The following is a 17,256-nucleotide window of genomic DNA, read 5'->3' as shown; positions in this document are numbered from 1 at the left end:
TCCGGGCAGCGGGGACCAGAGGCAGGGGCAGGGGACGGCTATAGCCCAGATTTGGGGGGTGGGCAGCAGCCTGGGCGGGAGGTCCCTGGGGTAGGGGTCCTGCTACTTAATTTGGAGTTAAAAGGTCAGAGCATGTGTGTTGTGCCCAGCTGAGGGACTGGGAGGCTGTGTCAGGGGAAAGTTATGGCAGTGGCTGGAGATCGTGGAGGACTTCGGCCAGGCTGGTGGGCTGGGCCTGCCAGCCAAGGTGGGGGCTCTCTGCAGTGCTAGCTGTGGGCACCCCCTGGCTCCGGGCGCACAGGAGCTCCAGCCCACTTTGGGGACTGGCCGGCTGCAGCGAGCCCGAGGACCCTGGGGCTGTCTGCCGCCCATGCCGAAGCCAGCGGGAGAGCCTGCAGTCCGGTCAGCTGGAGAGGGGCCCACGGCCAGGGTGGGAGGCCAGCGATTTTTGTAGTTTTGGGGAGGGGTCTGCAGGGGACTCCAGCCCATTTTGGAGGGTGGTGGCTTGCAGCGTGGGCCTGGGGTCTCCAGGTTGGGGTCTGCAGGTGGTGGGCTGTGTCCTGGATCAGAAGGTTAGCGGGGCTTACAGCTCAAATTGGGGTTTGGGGTCTGCTGTCCAGTTTGGGGTCATTTGAAGGGAGTTTCTGCCCTGTGAGAGGACGCTGTCCTGTTAGCAGGGGGAGCCTGGCCTTGATCGGGGGCCAATGGGTTTCTGCAGCCCTGGCTGAAGGTGCTGCGGAGGGCCAGGGCAGCATCGGGGGGTCAGTGAGCGGGGGCCCGTGTTCCTGGTCCGCTGGGGTAGGATAGGAGAAGGGGGTGGGTAGAGTTCTGCAGTCCTGGCTGGGGGTCCCTGGGGACCCCATTGTTGAGAGGTTGGGAGGCTGCAGCCTGGAGACCCTGGGGTCTGCAAGGAGCTGCTGGGGACGCCTTGGGGCGGGGGTAGGCGGGCGCGTCGCACCTTGCCTGCGTAGTGGTGGATGACGAAGCCAGCGCTCCAGCTGTTGAAGTGCTCGTGGGTGCCCACAGCCGCCTGCAGCTTCTGCAGCAGCGTCTGGTCTGCGCCCCCGCCTGTGGCGTGCATGGTGGCGCACACGTCGTCCAGGACACTCATGATGCCTGGGGGGCTCTGTGGTCATGGGAGGCGGCAGTCGCTCAGCCTGGCCCGTGCCCATCCGAATCCCATCGCGGGGAACTTCACTAGAACAGGGGCGGGGTGGTGGCTTCCAAATATGAGAGCAAAATGGGGGGTGGGGCCTGAATGTGTGTGCGGGGCCTGCTGTGGGAGCTCCCTGAGCGAGGCGAGGGACCCCATACCATGCCTGCTCTCCCTTCTCAGACTGGGTTGTCTGGGAGGGGGGGACCTCTCCCTGAGCAGGCTGCTTGGGGGTGGTGTTTGTTGAGTGACTAAGTGAAGGGTAAGCAGGTGGGCAGAGTGAATGGGGGAGGTGGCTGATGGGATGTGTCAGCTCTAGTCCTGGACAGAGAGGGGCCTATGGGGACCATTACCCACCCTTGGCTCTCCCAAGCCTCCCAGGCTCAGCTCTGGGGCTCACTGAGCCCCACTAAAGATGGCCTGGCCCTTACCACTTTGTTTTCAATAAGGTCGCAGACAATTTTGTTGTTGAAGTACTGGATGGGGGTCCAGCGGATGCCCTCCTGGACATACTCCTCCTGGGGGCGGTGAAAGGGAAAGGGGGGGTGGATGTCTGGGCAAAGGCGTGTGCATTTCTAGGGGAGCTGGTGCAGCGGACGCAGCGACACGGACCTTTGTGAGGCCCTGACTGGCAGGACCGGCCCCCTAGAGGTTGAGCCCTGTGACCTGACTGAGAAGGTCCGAGCTACAGCCCATGACAAGGAGGGCATCCCGCCTGCCCAGCAGCATCCGAATTTTGTGGACAAACAGCTGGAGGATGGCCGCGCTCTGTCAGGGGACAACACCCACACAGAGCCCACCCTGCACTGGGTGCTTCGTCTGCGGGACGGCGCCGTCCGGCCCCTCTTCCCCGACGCGCCCAGGAGCACAGCTGCCACAGGCCATGTGCAAGTACTGCCCCCACCGCACCCTGTGCTGCCAGCGGCTGCGAGAAGTGCAGCCACACCCACAGCCTGCGCCCCAAGAAGAGGGTCAAATAAGACCCCTCTGTCACTGCCTCAGCTCACAGGGCGCCTTCTGCCTGAACCCTGGCCCTGGGGTCCCAATAAAGTCTCCCTTTTGTTGAAAAAAAGAAAATGGAGCCATGCTCCCCCTAAACTCCCTCCACAGTCTCATCAGTTAGGACCGTGTCCTGTAGCAAAGCCTTGCCCGCGTGGGGCAGGCTGCAGGTGCCCGCCCGCCCGCCAGCAGCCCTCCACCGCTCCCTCGCCCCTGGGGCGCCCACCCTGAGGCTGCTCTGCAAGTTGCCTGGGCCCAGCAGGACTGAGCCCTGGAGGCCCGAGGGCAACCTGCTCATCCCCGCACCCCACTGGGGCTTTCAAAAATCCCTCTTGCCACCTCTCTCCCCTCCTGGCCTTCGCCCTGCAGCCTTGTCTGAGGCTCTGCTTCTGCGGATGGGCAGAATGAAACCATCAGGGCTTTCTGTCCGTCCTGTTCATGGTGGCCTCCCTGGCACTGTACACAGTGCCTGGCACACAGTAGGTGCTCAATAAGGAATTGTCGAAGAAACGGACAAAGAGATTATTCCCCAGCCCTTGTCAAAGCTTTAAAGGTGGAAAACATCTTCCAGTGGAAATCTCACGGGGGGAGCCTGGGTGGGTCAGGACAGAGAGATGGAAGTAGGGGCTGGGGTGTCTCCTGGTTGCTTAGCAACCAGTGTGGTCCTGCCCCCAACCCAATGTCCTGTGTCCCTGGCCACATGGCTGCCCGAGCCCACCTGCTCAGCCTTCAGGGTGAGTTCGATAAAGATCTGCTGGAGCTTCTCATTGACAAAGTTGATGCAGAATTGCTCAAAGCCGTTTTTCTGCGGGGAGAGGGCGAGTGCTCGTCAGCGGGCTCCTGGGGCCTCTGTGGCAGGGCACGCGCCTGCGAGCGGAGGCCACACCTGGAAGATCTCGAAGCCGTAGATGTCCAGCACGCCGATGCTGTACTCTTCCTGCGGCTTCTGCATGGCACGGTTGATGGCCTGTGATGCGGGCAGGGACAGGAGGTCAGCGCCAGCCTGTTGGGCTCGTAGGTGCTCTGCAGGCTCTGTCCCCTCACACTGGCTGGGTGCCTACCCCCACCAGGTACTCGTGTGAGGAACCCAGGCGTTGGAGCACCGGGTTCCTGCCTTGGGAGCTGGCTCTGCCCCTCACCACCCCTGCCCCATCTATTTTCTCATCTTTAAAATGAGTGAATGATAGCAAGTATTTTATAGGGCTTTTTCTAAGAATTAAGTAAGCTGACGCATGTCAAACAGTCACCACAGTAAAGGACATGCACTAGGTGTCAGGCAGTGTTAGCTGACGCTCCGTCCTCATCCGTTTCCTTGACATGTCCCGGCCACCACCTGGCCCGCCAGACAGCTCTCCTCTTGGCTGTCATGCGCACCCACCCTCTCTGTCACCATAGCCCCTGTCCCGTGGAGTCCAAGCCTGCGCTCCACGCCACAGCCAGAGGGAGCCCCCTGTCTGCCACATGACCGCCCTGCGCCTGCTCGGTGCGCGCCACTTCGCTGCGGTGGTGAGGCTGTGACTGTGACGGCCCCGCCCCCGGCTGCTCCCAGGGCGCGCCTCCGCCAACCCCTGCCCCGCTGCACTGGCCTCCACGAGAAAGTCGAAGAGGCGGGCGTAGAGCCCCTTGGCCAGGGCGTCACGAGTGTAAGTCGCCTGCTCCACATTCAGGGTCACGTTGATGGACTCGCTGCGCCCGCCCCAGCGGCTGTCCATCTTGCGGCTGGTCAGCTTCTCCTGCAGCCGCCCGCTGTCGATGCCCAGCAGGTAGGCGGGAAAGGCCAGGACTGCGGGGCAGGTAAGGGGGCATCCGTTGGGCTCTTGTCTCTTCTGGCACCCGGTCTCTCTCTATTTTGCCCAGTGACACTGAAATTGCCCTGGTGGGTCCTCACCCTCTGGCAGCTGAATTAGGAGGAAGTGTCTGCACACGCGCCTGCTTCCCGCCCTCCCCAGCGCGCGTACTCACGGTCCACACTCTCCACCCGGGCGTAGTTCCCCTCTTCACAGAAGCTGATGTTCCCCAAGTGCAGGATCCCAGCCACGAGCTGCAGGACCAGCTGCTGGGCGCTGGGTGGGATCCCGATGACCTGCATGGCGCTCTGTGGGCAGGGCAGACAGGGCCTGTGCCACCATCCCGACCGCCTCCCCCAAGCCCCTGGGGTCAGGCCGGGGCTCTGAAGTCCCGACCTCTTTCCCAACCTCACTGTGTGACCTTGGGCAAGTCCCTGCTTTGCCTCTGGGACGCAGTTCCTGATTTGTAATGCGCGAGGTTGCCAGGGTTGCAGTGGCAGGTGGTGCTCACCAGAGTCTCGCTGAAGTCGCTCCTGTCGTCAGTGCCGTCCACCTTGTAGGTGTCTGACTGGTTGAGGTAGTAATAATAGTCGGGGGTCATGAGCCCCAGGTTCTGCCGCTGCTCCTGGGAGGCTCCTTCCAGCAGCTGGAGGGGGAGCAACGCTTGGGCCCTGGACTGGCTCAGGCTCTGGGGTCCCCCAGTCCCCACAGACCCTCCCCCTGCCACCCCCAGGCTCCAGGTGGGGCTCCCCGTTCCTTGCACCTGGTAGTAGATGTGGAAGTTCCTCTCATTTTCATTCTGCATGACCACGCGGGATTTCTCCAGCAGGAAGTTGGAGATCTTGCCCCCGTCAGGCTCCCCGCCACGGCTGAACTGGATCTCAAAATACTTGCCCTGAATGTGAGAGAACCACGTCAGCCCCTGCTGGGGCCCTGGGGTACAGGGGTGGGGGAAGGGGGTGGGATGGGCCTTGTGAACCCGGCCTCTTTCCTCCTCTTGTCCGTGTGACCTGACCCCACGTGACTCCAGCTTGCTTTCCCTCCCCACCCCATCTTACGCCCTGCGTGCGTTTCCCACCAGCTCCTCGCCAGCCTTTGCCTAAGCTGGCCTCCTGGGCCGGGGGGCCCTTTCCTCTTGCTTTGATGACTCAAGCCCTCATTTGGGGCACCCTCCCTGTGCCTGGCACAGAGAAGTATCTCATTTTTTTTTTAAAGATTTTTAAATTTATTTCCTTTTAGAGAGAGGAAGGGAGAAATATCAATGTGAGAAAGAAACATCGATTGGTTGCCTCTCACGTATTTCCCAACTGGAGACCAAACCTGCAACCTGGGCGTGTGCCCTAACTGGGGATTGAACTTGCAAACTTTTGCTTTACGGAATGACACCCACTGAGACACACCGGTCAGGGCAGTATCCCATTTTATTGACCAGGTCCCCGGTCCCTCTACTACAACACAGAGGCCTCCATGTCTCTGTGGGATACTGCTGGTTCCAGTGATGCTGAGTGTCACCCACATGTTGTCCCTGAGCCCAGAGCAAGGCCCCCACAGGCCTTCTTTTTGCCTCTGACACCATCTGGGTTCTTCTCTGGCCAGAGGCTGGAGGACAGGCAAGCCACATTACGGCTCCTTCCTGCCACCTCCATCCGAGAGCAACACAAAGTACATCATCGTACTATGCAAACACCTACAGGGTATGACATATACTTATTCTACTGTACAATAAGACCATATAAAGTAAAACATAATTATACATTTTGAGATTCATCCATGTTTTTGGGTGATCAGTAATTTGAAAACACATACTGTGTGACTTCACTTATGTGAATGAAGTTCTAGGACAGCCGAAACTAACCTATAGTGAAAAAAGTTCAGAGGACTGGTTGCTTCGGGAGCAGGGTGGGAGCAGAAATTGACTTGAAAAGGATGGGGAGGGGGGACTCCCTGGAGCCATGGTGACATTCTGTGTATTGACGGGGGCTTGGGTTGCACAGTGTACGCGGTTTTCACTGAATGGTTGGTCCACTTTAGAGATATGTATCTTGCTATATGCAAATTTTACTTTAAAAGAAATGAAAGAACTGCACATTTATATTGGACTATAATTAATGATCTGCATGCTGAAGTGTTGTAGGGGAAAGGTACGGTGTCAGCTGCTTGCTTTGTAGCGTGTCCAAAATTAATAAATAAATAAATAAAACCAACCAACAAGATGGATGGAGATACAATAAAACAAGTATAGTAAAATGCTAACGATAGAATCTGGGAGAGGAGCATACAGGTGTTCACTTTATTTTTCTGCCTCCTTTTCTTTGTATTTGAAATTTTAATAATAAAACATTGGGGAAAGTACTTAAAATATGATTATATCATAAACATTAGGAAATAAAAATATAACTAATAACGTCTTGGGAAATAAAATTCTTATTAGCTTATGGGATTTACTAAGTCACTCCCACGTGCGGGCATCGTACTGAGCGTGTCGAGGTCTATGAGGTGGATTTTAATACCATCCCACGGTACAGAGGCGAGACCAGGAGCCGCAGGAGGTTATGCTGTGCTTCGTCCAAGCCACTGTGTAAACAGCGACAGGCCCAGGCCTACGCCCGGATCTGGTTACCTAGTCTGTCTCCGTTAGACTCAGCCTAGCGCCCAGCAAAAAGGAGGAGCCCAGCAACCATTCCTCGAGGGAAGGGAGGAAAGAGGGACTACGGAGGACTGGAACGTGACTAGGGCAGATGCGCCATGGTTGCAGCCAGGCGAGTGCTTAAGAAGGTGACATAGACATGTCACGTCTGCGACGGGGACTCTATTTAATTGGACAATGAACAGAAAGTGAGGGTCCTGTCCAGGAGCAGGTATGTCCTGTGATCTGGGGCACGCAGGTAGCGGCGGGTGGCGTGTGCGTGTGCGTGCGTGCGTGTGCATGTGCGTGCGCGTAGGGCGTGGTCATGCCTAAAGCAGGGCTGCAGACTCACAAAACGACTGGAATTGTTGTTGCGCACGGTCTTGGCGTTGCCGAAGGCCTCGAGCAGCGGGTTTGATTGCAGGATGATGTCCTTCACGTGCTGGGGGCGGTGGGGTGGGGGCGGGGAGAGGTCAGGCTGAGGCAGGTGCGGAGGGAGAAAGTACCGCGAAGTGGGGGGAAACGCGGCCCTTCTTCCCGCGTTTGCCTCACCTGGACCTTCTCGCCCCCGCCAGACACTTTGGAGATGTAGCCCATGATGTATTTGGCTGCCACTGTCTTCCCAGCTCCACTTTCTCCACTGGGGACAGGGAGGCAAGGAGGGATCAGTGGCCAGGGGTGGGGGAAGTAGGTGGGGGAAGTGCCCTTTTTAGTCCCTGATCATTCGTTCCTCCCTTCCTTCAGTTCCTGCTGCGAGCGAGGGGCTAGTCCGGGCACTGGGGGTGCAAGAGTGAACAAGGCAGATTCAAGTCCCTGCCCTGCTGGAGCTGACAGAGAGGACGGGTGGGCAATAACAGAATGAAGAAATAAAATACAGCATGGGTCAGAGGGTGACAAGGAAGGGAAAGCAGGGCCGGGACAGAGAGGGACTGCAGGCCGCTGTTTGGATCAGGGCTCCAAGTCAGTCTCCCTGGGGCGGTGGGGCTGTTCGGGCGGGGCTGGGGCGCAGGGTCTGGGGCCCGGTCCTACCTGATGATGACGCACTGGTTCTCACAGTCGATGAGCATGTTCCGGTACATGTTGTCAGTGAGGGCATAGATGTGCGGGGGATTCTCGTACTGGGCCTGCCGGGGAGGGCAGGTCTCAGCCTGGGGCCAGGGGCCAGGGGTCCTGGGGACTGTGCCTCCCGCCCAGCCCCATGCTCACCGCGCCCTGGTAGAGGTCGATCTCACGGTCTGTGAAGTAGGGCATCTGCTTGAAGGGATTTACAGAGATGAGCACGGAGCCAATGTAGGTCTGTGGGCTGGTTAAGGGCCATGCAGTGTCCTGGCGCGCTCGGCCCCTCATGGGTCCCGTCCCCTCACCCTGCCCCCCACCCCGGGGTCTCCTGGAGTCCCACTGCTCATAGAGAAAGATGGAGATAGTCAGATGTGTCCTGGGTCTCGTAGGCAAAAACAGAGCTGGGTCCAGAACGGGAAATGGGGTATGTGCTGTGGCTGAGCGGCCCCAGGGGAGAGGAAGGGGGGCGGCCACACCCCATCAGAGTCCTGCCATCACTCCGCCTGTCCCCCGTGCTACCACCCAACGCTCTCACCGCCCTAGCCCCTCCATTCCTTTGCCCAGGCGTCGGAATGGCCCTTTGGTGCTGAAGTCCCTCTGCCGCGCTCCCCTGCACTCATCCGCCCACCGCGCCTGCGTCCCGCGGCCTTCATTTGCCTGCCCTGCCCATGGCCCAGGGTACAAAGATGTAGTCATCCATGAAGCGCTTTCGGAGGTTGCCCACAATGGCGTCCTCGGTGATCTGAGGCAGCAGCACCATGTCGTCCACGCCGCTCTGCTTCACGTTGTGGCTCTGCCAGTGGAAGCGCTCCTTGCTGCCCTGGGGGTGGAGCAGGGTGGCGGGTGTGAGCCCCAGGAAGGGGCGCTTGGGAAGGGGGCTGGTGCCTCAGCATCCCTGCCTGGCTCACCTCCACCCCCAGCTCTGACTGTGCCTCACCTCCTTTTCCACAGCGGCAGAGAGGGATGGCCAAGGCCCAGTCCGGGCTGCCTGACCCCAGGGGGAGGCTCGAGGGCATGGCGGCGCCCCCTGCCCCCTTCCCTTCCCGCCCCCAGCCCCTTCTTCCTGCTCCGGCCCAGGCCCACTCCTTGACTTTTCTCGGGCATGTGACCTGCTGCCTGTCCACCCAGAGATCACCGCCTTCCTCCCACTCCGGCCTCCTCTCGTGGGCAGGCCTGCCAGCTGGGACCTCTGAGATCCTCTCCGAGCCAAGTACTCAGCTGTGACCTCTGCTCCCTGGGCTGCACGGCGACCCTTCTCAGCTCCCACAGCTGGCCCGCTGCCCCTGCTGGGCCTTCTCCGTCCAACAGTTGACACCTTCCTTAGGGCCCAAGGAGGAGCCTCAGACACAGGCTCCTCCCCAAAATTCCTCCTCCAGGAAGCCTTCCTGGAATATTCTGCTTTTAGCCCAACTGAACTCATCCAGAGCCTTGAACACTTAAACGCACTGGCTCTCGCAGCCCTCTCTGCCTCTGTTCAGAACACCCTGCCGTGGAGAAGCCTGTGAGGCAGAAGGGCGGCATCGGCCGCTCATGCTCAGTGGACATGTCCCCCTGCAGGGAGCCCCTCCCCCCAGACCAGGAGCCCCTAGAGGGACTGAGTCCTTTCTCGGCCCCAGTAAAGAGGACCTATTGAATGAACAAGGGGACAGGGTGAAGAAAGAAACCCAACTTCAGCGGAAGGCCCCCAAGGGCAAGGGATGCTGAGAACCAATGTCAAGTCTTCAAAGATGACCAGCATTTGCTGGACCGATTCCAGGGAATGGAAGCAGGCGTGCTGGGCAGGGGACATCCTGGCAGGCGACAAACAGGAGGGCCAGTGTGGGCAGCTGCAGGGCAGAGGGGTTGAGGGGCCAGCCTCTCCTGTGGCACCGGGGGGCCACAGAAAGTTCCTGAGCAGGAGAGGTGCATGGTCTGCATGCGGACACACTGATGGCCAGAGGCGGGTTGTCAAGGATTGCCCACAGACGCTACGCACATGCAGCTTCCGGTGTGGGCAGGTCTAGGCTGCAGTCCCGGCTGCGCGGCCTAACACCCCACCTATAATGTGGGAGAAACGGCTCACTTCCCAGGGCTGATGGGAGGGGGAGTTGCTCTGGGGAGCAAAGTGGGGCAGGCAGCGGGTGCTCTTCCAAGTGACTGTGAGGGTGGAGGAGGCAGAGGAGCACGCGACAGAAGTAACATTCGCTAGGCACCTAGGGTGTGCCTGACACTGAACGGGGGTGTCATGATGTTAGCAGCGATCTTTGTAGCAACACAGTGCGGTGTAGACAGGGAGGGAACCGAGGCTTGCGAAGAGAGTGGCTTGGCACTTGACTCAAGACACAGCTAAATTGTTTCCAAGGGTATGGGGTTTGAGTCTGGGTCCATCTTGCGTCCATGCTCACAAGTGGCTGGGACCCACTTTGGGCTGGGACTGAAAGGCGAGAGGGGCTTTGATGCTGAGCAGGAAGAGTGCACCACAGAATGAACCACCCCTGCGATGTTGCAGAAGTGCGACTGAGGCAGGGATGGGCCTCGGGGCTGGGCTGTGGGGGTCAGGGCTCGAACTCCCCGAACATGTCCCGGCCTGGGCAGGCAAGTGGGTCCCTCGTCCGTGGGTCTGAGCCCCTCCCCTGGGGCTTGCAGCTGCTCGGAGTTCCTCCAGCCTGCAGCTCTGCCATGCCCCGTTCCCCCACCCTGCAGGGCATTCATGAGCACCTCCCACATGCCAGTAATTTAGGTCTTTGGAAAGAACTCTTTTTTTTAAAAAAAATTGTCTTTTCTCTTCACCCAAGGATTGCTTTTAGAGAGAGAGAAAAACATCGATTGGTTGTTACCTGTCACACACACCCAGACCAGGGATCGAACTCATGACCTTTCAGTTACAGGACAACACTCCCACCAACTGTGCCATATCAGCTAGGACTTTGGGAAGAACCCTTTCAGTTCTTTGCTAAACGGCCTCTAGGCCTTGGCAGATGCTGAGCCCTCTGCTCACAACACTCTTCCTGCCTGGTGAATGGCCATCTGCCCTTTAAGTCTTGACTCAGGGGCGCCTCCTCCAAGAAGACCTCCGTGAACCCAAGCCAGTCAGGTGCGCCCTGTGGACCTCCACAGCCCACTGGGCTTCCCTCCCCATTGCCCCGTCCATGCTTTGGACACTCCCCACATTAGCCTCATCTTCTGGTGTGCAAGCTCCTGAGGGGAGAGGCTCCTACCCTGCCTGGCTCAACAGGTGCCAGGGCGCACGTGAGTGAATGCGTGGCGGGGCGGTGGGGCATGAATGAATGGAGGAGGCATCCAGAGTGAGGTCCTGAAGAGCCTTTCGGGCCAAGCAAGGGAGCTTGCTCCTGATCGTCTGTGGCTTGGAGAGCTCTCAGCAGGGCCAGGTTGCCTCTGGGGACACTTGAGGAATGGCGGGAGCACTTTTCATTGTCACAGGGATGGAGACATGCCTGGCATTTTAAGGGAGCCGCAGGTGCCAGGTTTATGTTCAGATCATCATCCTGTCTGCAGCTCCTCACCCACCCGGCAGGCGGGCCTGTAGGTGACACACCTGTTTATAATCAGCCCTTGGACCCTAGAACCAAATTCAATTTTATCTATAAACAGAAAATCTTTTGCTTAGATTTTGTTTTGTCCTGATGAATTTTTTTTTTTCCCCGGAACTTGTTCAGCGTCTACTAAGACTTGTTCGGCATTCGGAAGCTCCCGCTGCCCGCAGCGGGGCGGCGGGGTGTGGAGACGCCTGTGGCCGGCGCGAGCTCCGGTGGCTCCGTGGGCCGTGCCGGTCCGCAGGCCTGGGCTGCTCGTCTCCGTACACGGCTCGGGGACGTGACATTCTCCAGCGCGCTCCTGGGGTCGCAGCAATGACTCTGAAACAATGGCGCTCAGTGTGTCTCCCTGTGAATTTCAGATCGGGGCTGGGGTGGCCTGGACGGGGTGGCCTGCGGGCGACAAGCGCTGGTCGGGAGGACGGCACCCCAAGCTCCTGAAGAGCATCCTTGCTCCCTGGAGACCAAGAGGGACCCTATGGAGAGCGTCGGCGACCTCAGGGTCATCAGTCAGGTGGGGAGGTCGGAATGGGTAGAGGGTGCTTTGGGGCAGCCTGGCTGAGAAGGGGAAGGGGCCACGGGGAGAGGCGGGGTCAGGGGGCACATTTCCTGTTTACAAGGTGGGCAGACCAGAGTGTGTTGGTCCTGGTGGGGCAGGAGTGGCAGTAGGCGGGGAAGCAGGTAGGTGGGGACTACTGGGGGGACAGGAAGTGGATTCTCTCGCTGAAGACCTCAAGAGGGGGCCTTGGGCGGTAACTGTGGTAACCGACAACAACGACAGCAATGAAAGTTAACACAGAGTGGGGCACTTACTCTGCGCCACACTCTGGTTAAGGTTTTTCCCTGAATTACTTCATTTAATTCTCTCAATATATATTGAGGTCAGTACTATGATTAGGCTCACTTTGCAGAAGAGAAAACTATGGCCCAGAGAGGTCAGCTGCCCCCTTTCAGGTCACACAGCAGGAAGGGAGGACCTGGGTGAGGACCAGCAAGGCCTTCATCCCCCAGCCTGGTCTGGGCCGGGGGTGGCAGGGCGGGGCCTTTGCGGGAGATGAGGACGGGGCAGGGCAAGGCTGGTCCAGCCCAGCGTTTCTCCTTCGGGGCAGCCTGGTTGCCAGGCCCCTGGACTCCCCGGCCAGAGCTGACCCTCGAGGCCACTTCCTTTCTCGGAGGTCAGAGTCCGCAGGGCTGGCTGTGTCTGGTTGCCTCCTGGCTCTGAGGACTTGGTTCCTCTTCCTGTCCCTCCCCACTTCCCCCACTGGGTTGAGTGGCCCTGGGCCCCTCAGCCCCTGCCGTGTCTCCCTGTGTCCTGCCCAGGCACCGGGACCCCCAGATCCGCTCCAAGCTCCCTGTTGTCACAAGACACACGGGTTGTGAACGGGGAGGGAGGGGGCCTTTTGCTCAAGTGGGCACAGTGTATGGGAGGATGCGCAAGGCTTTTGTCATGGGGCCAACTGGGTGTGAGGCCTGGCCTGACAGTTGATCCCAGGAGGCCACTTGACTTCTCCAAGCCTCAGTTTCCCCACATGTAAAATGAATTCCATGATAAACTTCCGGCATGGATCCACTGAAAGAAGCCAAGGAGCTACCACAGAGAACAGATGCACCGGGCGCCTCGGGAGGGGCAGCGGGTGGCCCTGAGCATGGAGCGGACATGTCCGTCTTTGACAACAGATGTTTGTTGAATGACTGACTGAATGAATGGGGTGCTGCAGGAATGAGACTGCCCCCTGCCCTCTCTTATGGGTAATCCTGTTCTCTGTGGCCCTCAAGTCTCCATGGGTCAAGCTGAAACTGTTTGTTCCCAAGTCCCTTTCTTGGGATGTGGGGGTGCAAAGAAGAGGTTGTGGTCACAGTCGACCACAAGCCAAGTATGACTCAACCTGCTGGGGCTCTTGTGAAAGACGGTCAGGGCTGGAGGTGGGAAGGGGAAGGTAGCTTCTTACTTCAGCTCTTCCGAGAGGTGCCCTCAACTGAACAGAGGGCGTGGGGGTGGGGCTTCCCTGGTGCCAGAGGAGGGTAGGGCTGTTGGTGGGGGGCGTGGGGGAGATTAGGGGGCTCCTGCAGGGCTGGGCTCGGGGCCCTGAAGGGGGCACACTGCCTGAGCCCTGGTTGCACATGCCTGGGGTAGGAGGGACCAGGCCGAGGGGACCTCCGAGTGTCCTGACAGGTGAAGTGAGTTGCCCAAGGGAGACTGTGGGTCCCCACCGTTGGTGGTACGGAGAGATGGGGCGATGAGTAAGGGCGTCCTGGGGGAGGCAGGTCTTGCAGCATGAAGTTCCCAGGTGGTGGTCGCTGCAGGAGCCATGGGCCAGGAAGGCCTCGGGTGTGTGTGGGACACCAAGACGCTAGTTTCACCGGAACAGAGTCCATGTCCAAATAAGGCCGGGACGGGCAGCCCAGGGCATGTGGGGGTCTGCACACCCCGCTGGGTGGCCTCTCCTTTGTAAGAGGAGGCTGTGGGTCAAAGTGGCTGTTACAAGTGTGACCTTGGGGGGAGTCACTGAGTTGAAATCCTATGCACTTTTGGGCTGTACAACAGCTCACCGAACACCCCTGCCTCAGATTCAACAAGATGGAGCATGTGAAGAGGAAGTACGAGCTCTCCCGACGGCTGCCAGCCACACGGCAGCCGGGCTGGTCCTTAGGCACAGGGCGTGGGGCCAGGAGGAAGGGCTGGATGAGAGACATTTTGCAACTTGCCCCAGCTGCTCTGGCCTCTCTGGGCCGTGATGAGTAGAGCCCCAGACTGGAGGGAGCAACACAACAGCCACTTCCTTCCTTGCTAGGGTCCTGCAAGCTGTGGTTGCCACTAAGGAGGAGCTGCAAAGCTGCTGTGGCTGCTTGGGGCAGCCCCCGGCCCCTGGCCTGGCCTCGGCCCCGGGGTGCCCTGCGGACTTGGCCCTGCCCAGCCCCGACTCGGCGGGGCTCTGTGGCCACACCCTGCCGTCCCGCGCTGTGCAGGCAGCAGTTGCACCTCCACGCTCTCCCAGGGTCTCCCCTCCCTTTGGGGGGAGGCCTCAGCTTCCTTCTGTCCTAGCCAGAGGCCATTCCCCAACCTGTGGGGGGCCCTTGTCCCTCCGGAGTACTCCCTCCTAACTCTCGGCCCCCAGCCTTCCCGTGGCCGGTGCCTGGTCTCCGACTTCACGTCTGTGCTTTAGAAACAGCCAGCATTACCCCCGCATTGCCACCATCACCACCCAAGGACCACAAATTACATTCTTTGTCCCCATCCCCTGCCACCAAAGTCAAGCACACTGCTGATAACTGCAATGACAGCACCATCAGCCAACATCAGACAGAAACAGCGACTGGTTCACCACCCCCTCCACCAGCACCACCTGTCCTCAGCAGCACCAGGGACCCAGTGTAACCGACTGCCGTCAACAGCCACCACCAGGACCATGGCACTCGCCTTCAGCCGCCACGCACAGCCGGCACCGCTGAAGCGGCGATCGACGCTGCCCCGTTCAAGGGCCAGCCACGTATCCCCGCTGCTCCCAGGATCACCGCCACCAACAGAGAATGTACGGCCAACAGCAGACGGATACACCCCATGTCACTCAACTCTGGACAACGGTGACCAGCAACTGCCATCACTCCATGGGCCTGGCCTCCAGCCAAAAGCAACCGGCCACCATCCACCAGTGCTCTCAGCGGGCTGGTACCCAAACAACCGTCTGCGCTGCCCGCGCCCGCAGAACCATGTGACCACCAGCCTGCGGCAACCTGCAGCAGCCGCGTTGCCACCACAGGCCCCGAGACCCAGCGGCTGTCTTTCCACAGCAACTGCTCTCCAACAGCGAGAATGCGGCCTCCGCCCCCTGCCTTGCTCCGCGGACTCCAGCCCTGAGCGGTCATCACGTCTGTGGCGGAGACAGCGCCTGTGCCGTCTCTGTGAAGTGCTTTATGAACTCTGTTCCCCGGAACCGCTCAGCTCTTCCCCTGGCACTGGCACCCCTCCAGGCAGGTAGGTGTCAGAGGTGCTGGCCTCGTGGGTGGCTTCCAGTCTTTTCGGTGTGGCCCTCGGGTGCGTTTCTCCCTCCCCAGTCCCCATCAGCCAAGCACACGCTGACGAAGCATTCTTCACGCGGCTTCCTTGGGAGGGGCTGCTTTTCTCTCAAGTACCAAATCATTTCCTGTGCTCTTTTGATCAAAGCCTGCCCACCGAAGCTCCTGAGTCTTCCTCGCTTGGCTTCTTCTCGGAAGAATTTCTGCCCCAAGCCCAGAGCTCTAGCTGACGGCTTAGTTATGATTTACACGGACGACGCTTGGCCAGTGATGCCCAATCAGTCACCAGCTTTCTGAAGCAAGGTGTTCCAAGACGAACACAACCCTGTCTCTCGGTCTGCCTTCCCCGCTCTGCCTTGGGGAGCTGTTTGCTGCAACAGCAAGAAGCCCCCGGTTGTCACCGCAAACTCTGCGGCTGTTCCGACCACACGCCCTCAGTGATAGAATGACAAAAAATGAAAGCCGAAGTGGTTGCAGATGCATGGAGCTGTGGGGGTGACTTTTGTCACCAGCCCAGGCTCTCTCTTACTGTCTGTTATGATGCTATTGGGTTTAAGTCCATGACCGTGACAGGCCCGCACTCTGTCACCACAGTCACCGTGAGACCTCGGCCTCTCCAGGCAGCAGCGCCCGGGCTGCAGGGTCTCCTCGCCCTCCTGGCCGGAGAGGGCGCCCGTGCTGGTGTGACCCCCGCGCCTCGCCATCTGCTTCTGCGGTCACCACGGCCAGACCTCCCGTCACTGCAGGGGCACACAGTCACGGCACTGTCACTGCGCCCCTCCACCCGCTTGACACAGCTTCTTCCTCTCCTGGGCTTGGACTGGCTGAACCCACAGACCCTCTGAAGTTCCAACCGAGGGGTCCCCAAAACACCTTCCACATCTCGACTGACTTCCAGATATGACCTATGTGGGGAATGAGGCCGAGGGGGAAGCAACCTGCCCAAGACCGCGCGGGAGATAAGGGACCAGGCTGATCTGGAAACTAGGTTTCCTTTGCCCTCGGAAAGGGGCGCGTCCCTGCCCTTGCAGACACTGTGCAGTCCCTCAGGGCCACCTTCTGTCCTCCAGTTACTGCTCCAGTTTATAAAAGTCCTCACTGGAGGACATGTGTATTGATTTTGGAGAGAGAAACATCGATGTGAGAGAGAAACATCGATCGGTTGCCTCCCGTGCGCACCCTGACCAGGGATGGGACCCGTATGTGCCCTGACCAGGGGTCCTCCGGGCAACTTTGCGGTGGTGTGGGGTGGCGCTTCAACCAACCGAGCCCCCCGGCTGGGGCTGCTGCCCCCTTCCTGGCCCATCAGCACCCTGGCATCCTGTCTGCCGTTGGGTGGGACTTTGGTCCTGGTGAGGGATGCTGGGGCACCGGAGCTGCAGGGAGGGACCCCTAAGAGGCCTGCCGTGCCCCTCCCTGTGTCTCTGCTGTCCGATGGTGGCCTCCAGGGCACCTCCACTTGGCTGGTACCCCCACCCCTGCACTTCAGGGCCCACGCCCTTGAAGGACTTACCATGGTGGGGGTGCTGTCTGGGTCTCCGGGGGGGGCCTGAATGGGCAGTGGCAGGGGTGCAGGCTCAGAGGGCTCCGGGGGGCGGTTCAGGCATGGCCCTGCTCCTTCTCCTCCACCAGACTCCCAGCCCTAGTTCCTCTTACAGCAGACCCCTCTCACTTCCTTTGGCGGGAGGGGCCACCGCTACAGGGGAGGGAAGCTGGGCCCAGGGGGCGGGGAGAGAACTCCAGCAGCTGGCAGAGCTGAGGGAGCCAGCTATTTGGGGCTCTGAGCCTGAAGGGAGAGGTCCAAGATTGATGGCAGCTGCTGCCAGACCCTGGAAGTCCCCTTCTCCAACTCCGTGGGGACAGGGGCTGCAGCACAGAGCACGCAGGTCAGTTGGCTGCAGGACTGACCGCTCTGTTCAGGGTGACCCCAGGAAGCACCTGGGCTGCCCAGGTCTCTACAACCACCAGTCAGGCATGTGTCTTCCCTGGGCATCCCTGAACGATCGCCTGCTTCCGGAGCTGCCTCAGACGGTCCTTCCTTCGGGACAGTCTTCGCAAGCGGGCATGTGTGTGTCAGCGGTGGGA

General features: G+C 59.8%; 1 protein-coding gene across 1 annotated transcript in view; it reads right to left on the bottom strand.

Annotated features, from left to right (window-relative positions):
* The window catches only part of MYO1F (myosin IF), a 30,547-nt gene extending 13,738 nt beyond the window's left edge, over positions 1-16,809 (bottom strand). The window contains exons 1-14 of the mRNA XM_054583331.1: positions 16,685-16,809; positions 8,307-8,444; positions 7,772-7,861; positions 7,595-7,689; positions 7,118-7,205; positions 6,918-7,007; positions 4,703-4,834; positions 4,451-4,585; positions 4,115-4,247; positions 3,739-3,935; positions 3,039-3,119; positions 2,871-2,957; positions 1,585-1,671; positions 959-1,126 (exon numbers count right to left, since the gene is read on the bottom strand). Coding sequence (XP_054439306.1) covers positions 959-1,126; positions 1,585-1,671; positions 2,871-2,957; positions 3,039-3,119; positions 3,739-3,935; positions 4,115-4,247; positions 4,451-4,585; positions 4,703-4,834; positions 6,918-7,007; positions 7,118-7,205; positions 7,595-7,689; positions 7,772-7,861; positions 8,307-8,444; positions 16,685-16,687 — 1,524 coding nt within the window. The 5' untranslated portion in view covers positions 16,688-16,809. The remainder of the gene's footprint in view (positions 1-958; positions 1,127-1,584; positions 1,672-2,870; positions 2,958-3,038; positions 3,120-3,738; positions 3,936-4,114; positions 4,248-4,450; positions 4,586-4,702; positions 4,835-6,917; positions 7,008-7,117; positions 7,206-7,594; positions 7,690-7,771; positions 7,862-8,306; positions 8,445-16,684) is intronic.
* Between the last annotated feature and the right edge of the window lie 447 nt (positions 16,810-17,256).

Source organism: Pteronotus mesoamericanus, unplaced genomic scaffold, assembly GCF_021234165.1.
Source record: "Pteronotus mesoamericanus isolate MK-2021 breed Mesoamerican mustached bat unplaced genomic scaffold, CSHL_Meso_final contig_730, whole genome shotgun sequence".
Taxonomy (NCBI): Eukaryota; Metazoa; Chordata; class Mammalia; order Chiroptera; family Mormoopidae; genus Pteronotus; species Pteronotus mesoamericanus.
The sequence above is the reverse complement of the archived record's forward strand: the minus strand, read 5'-3'. Positions and strand labels throughout refer to the sequence as shown.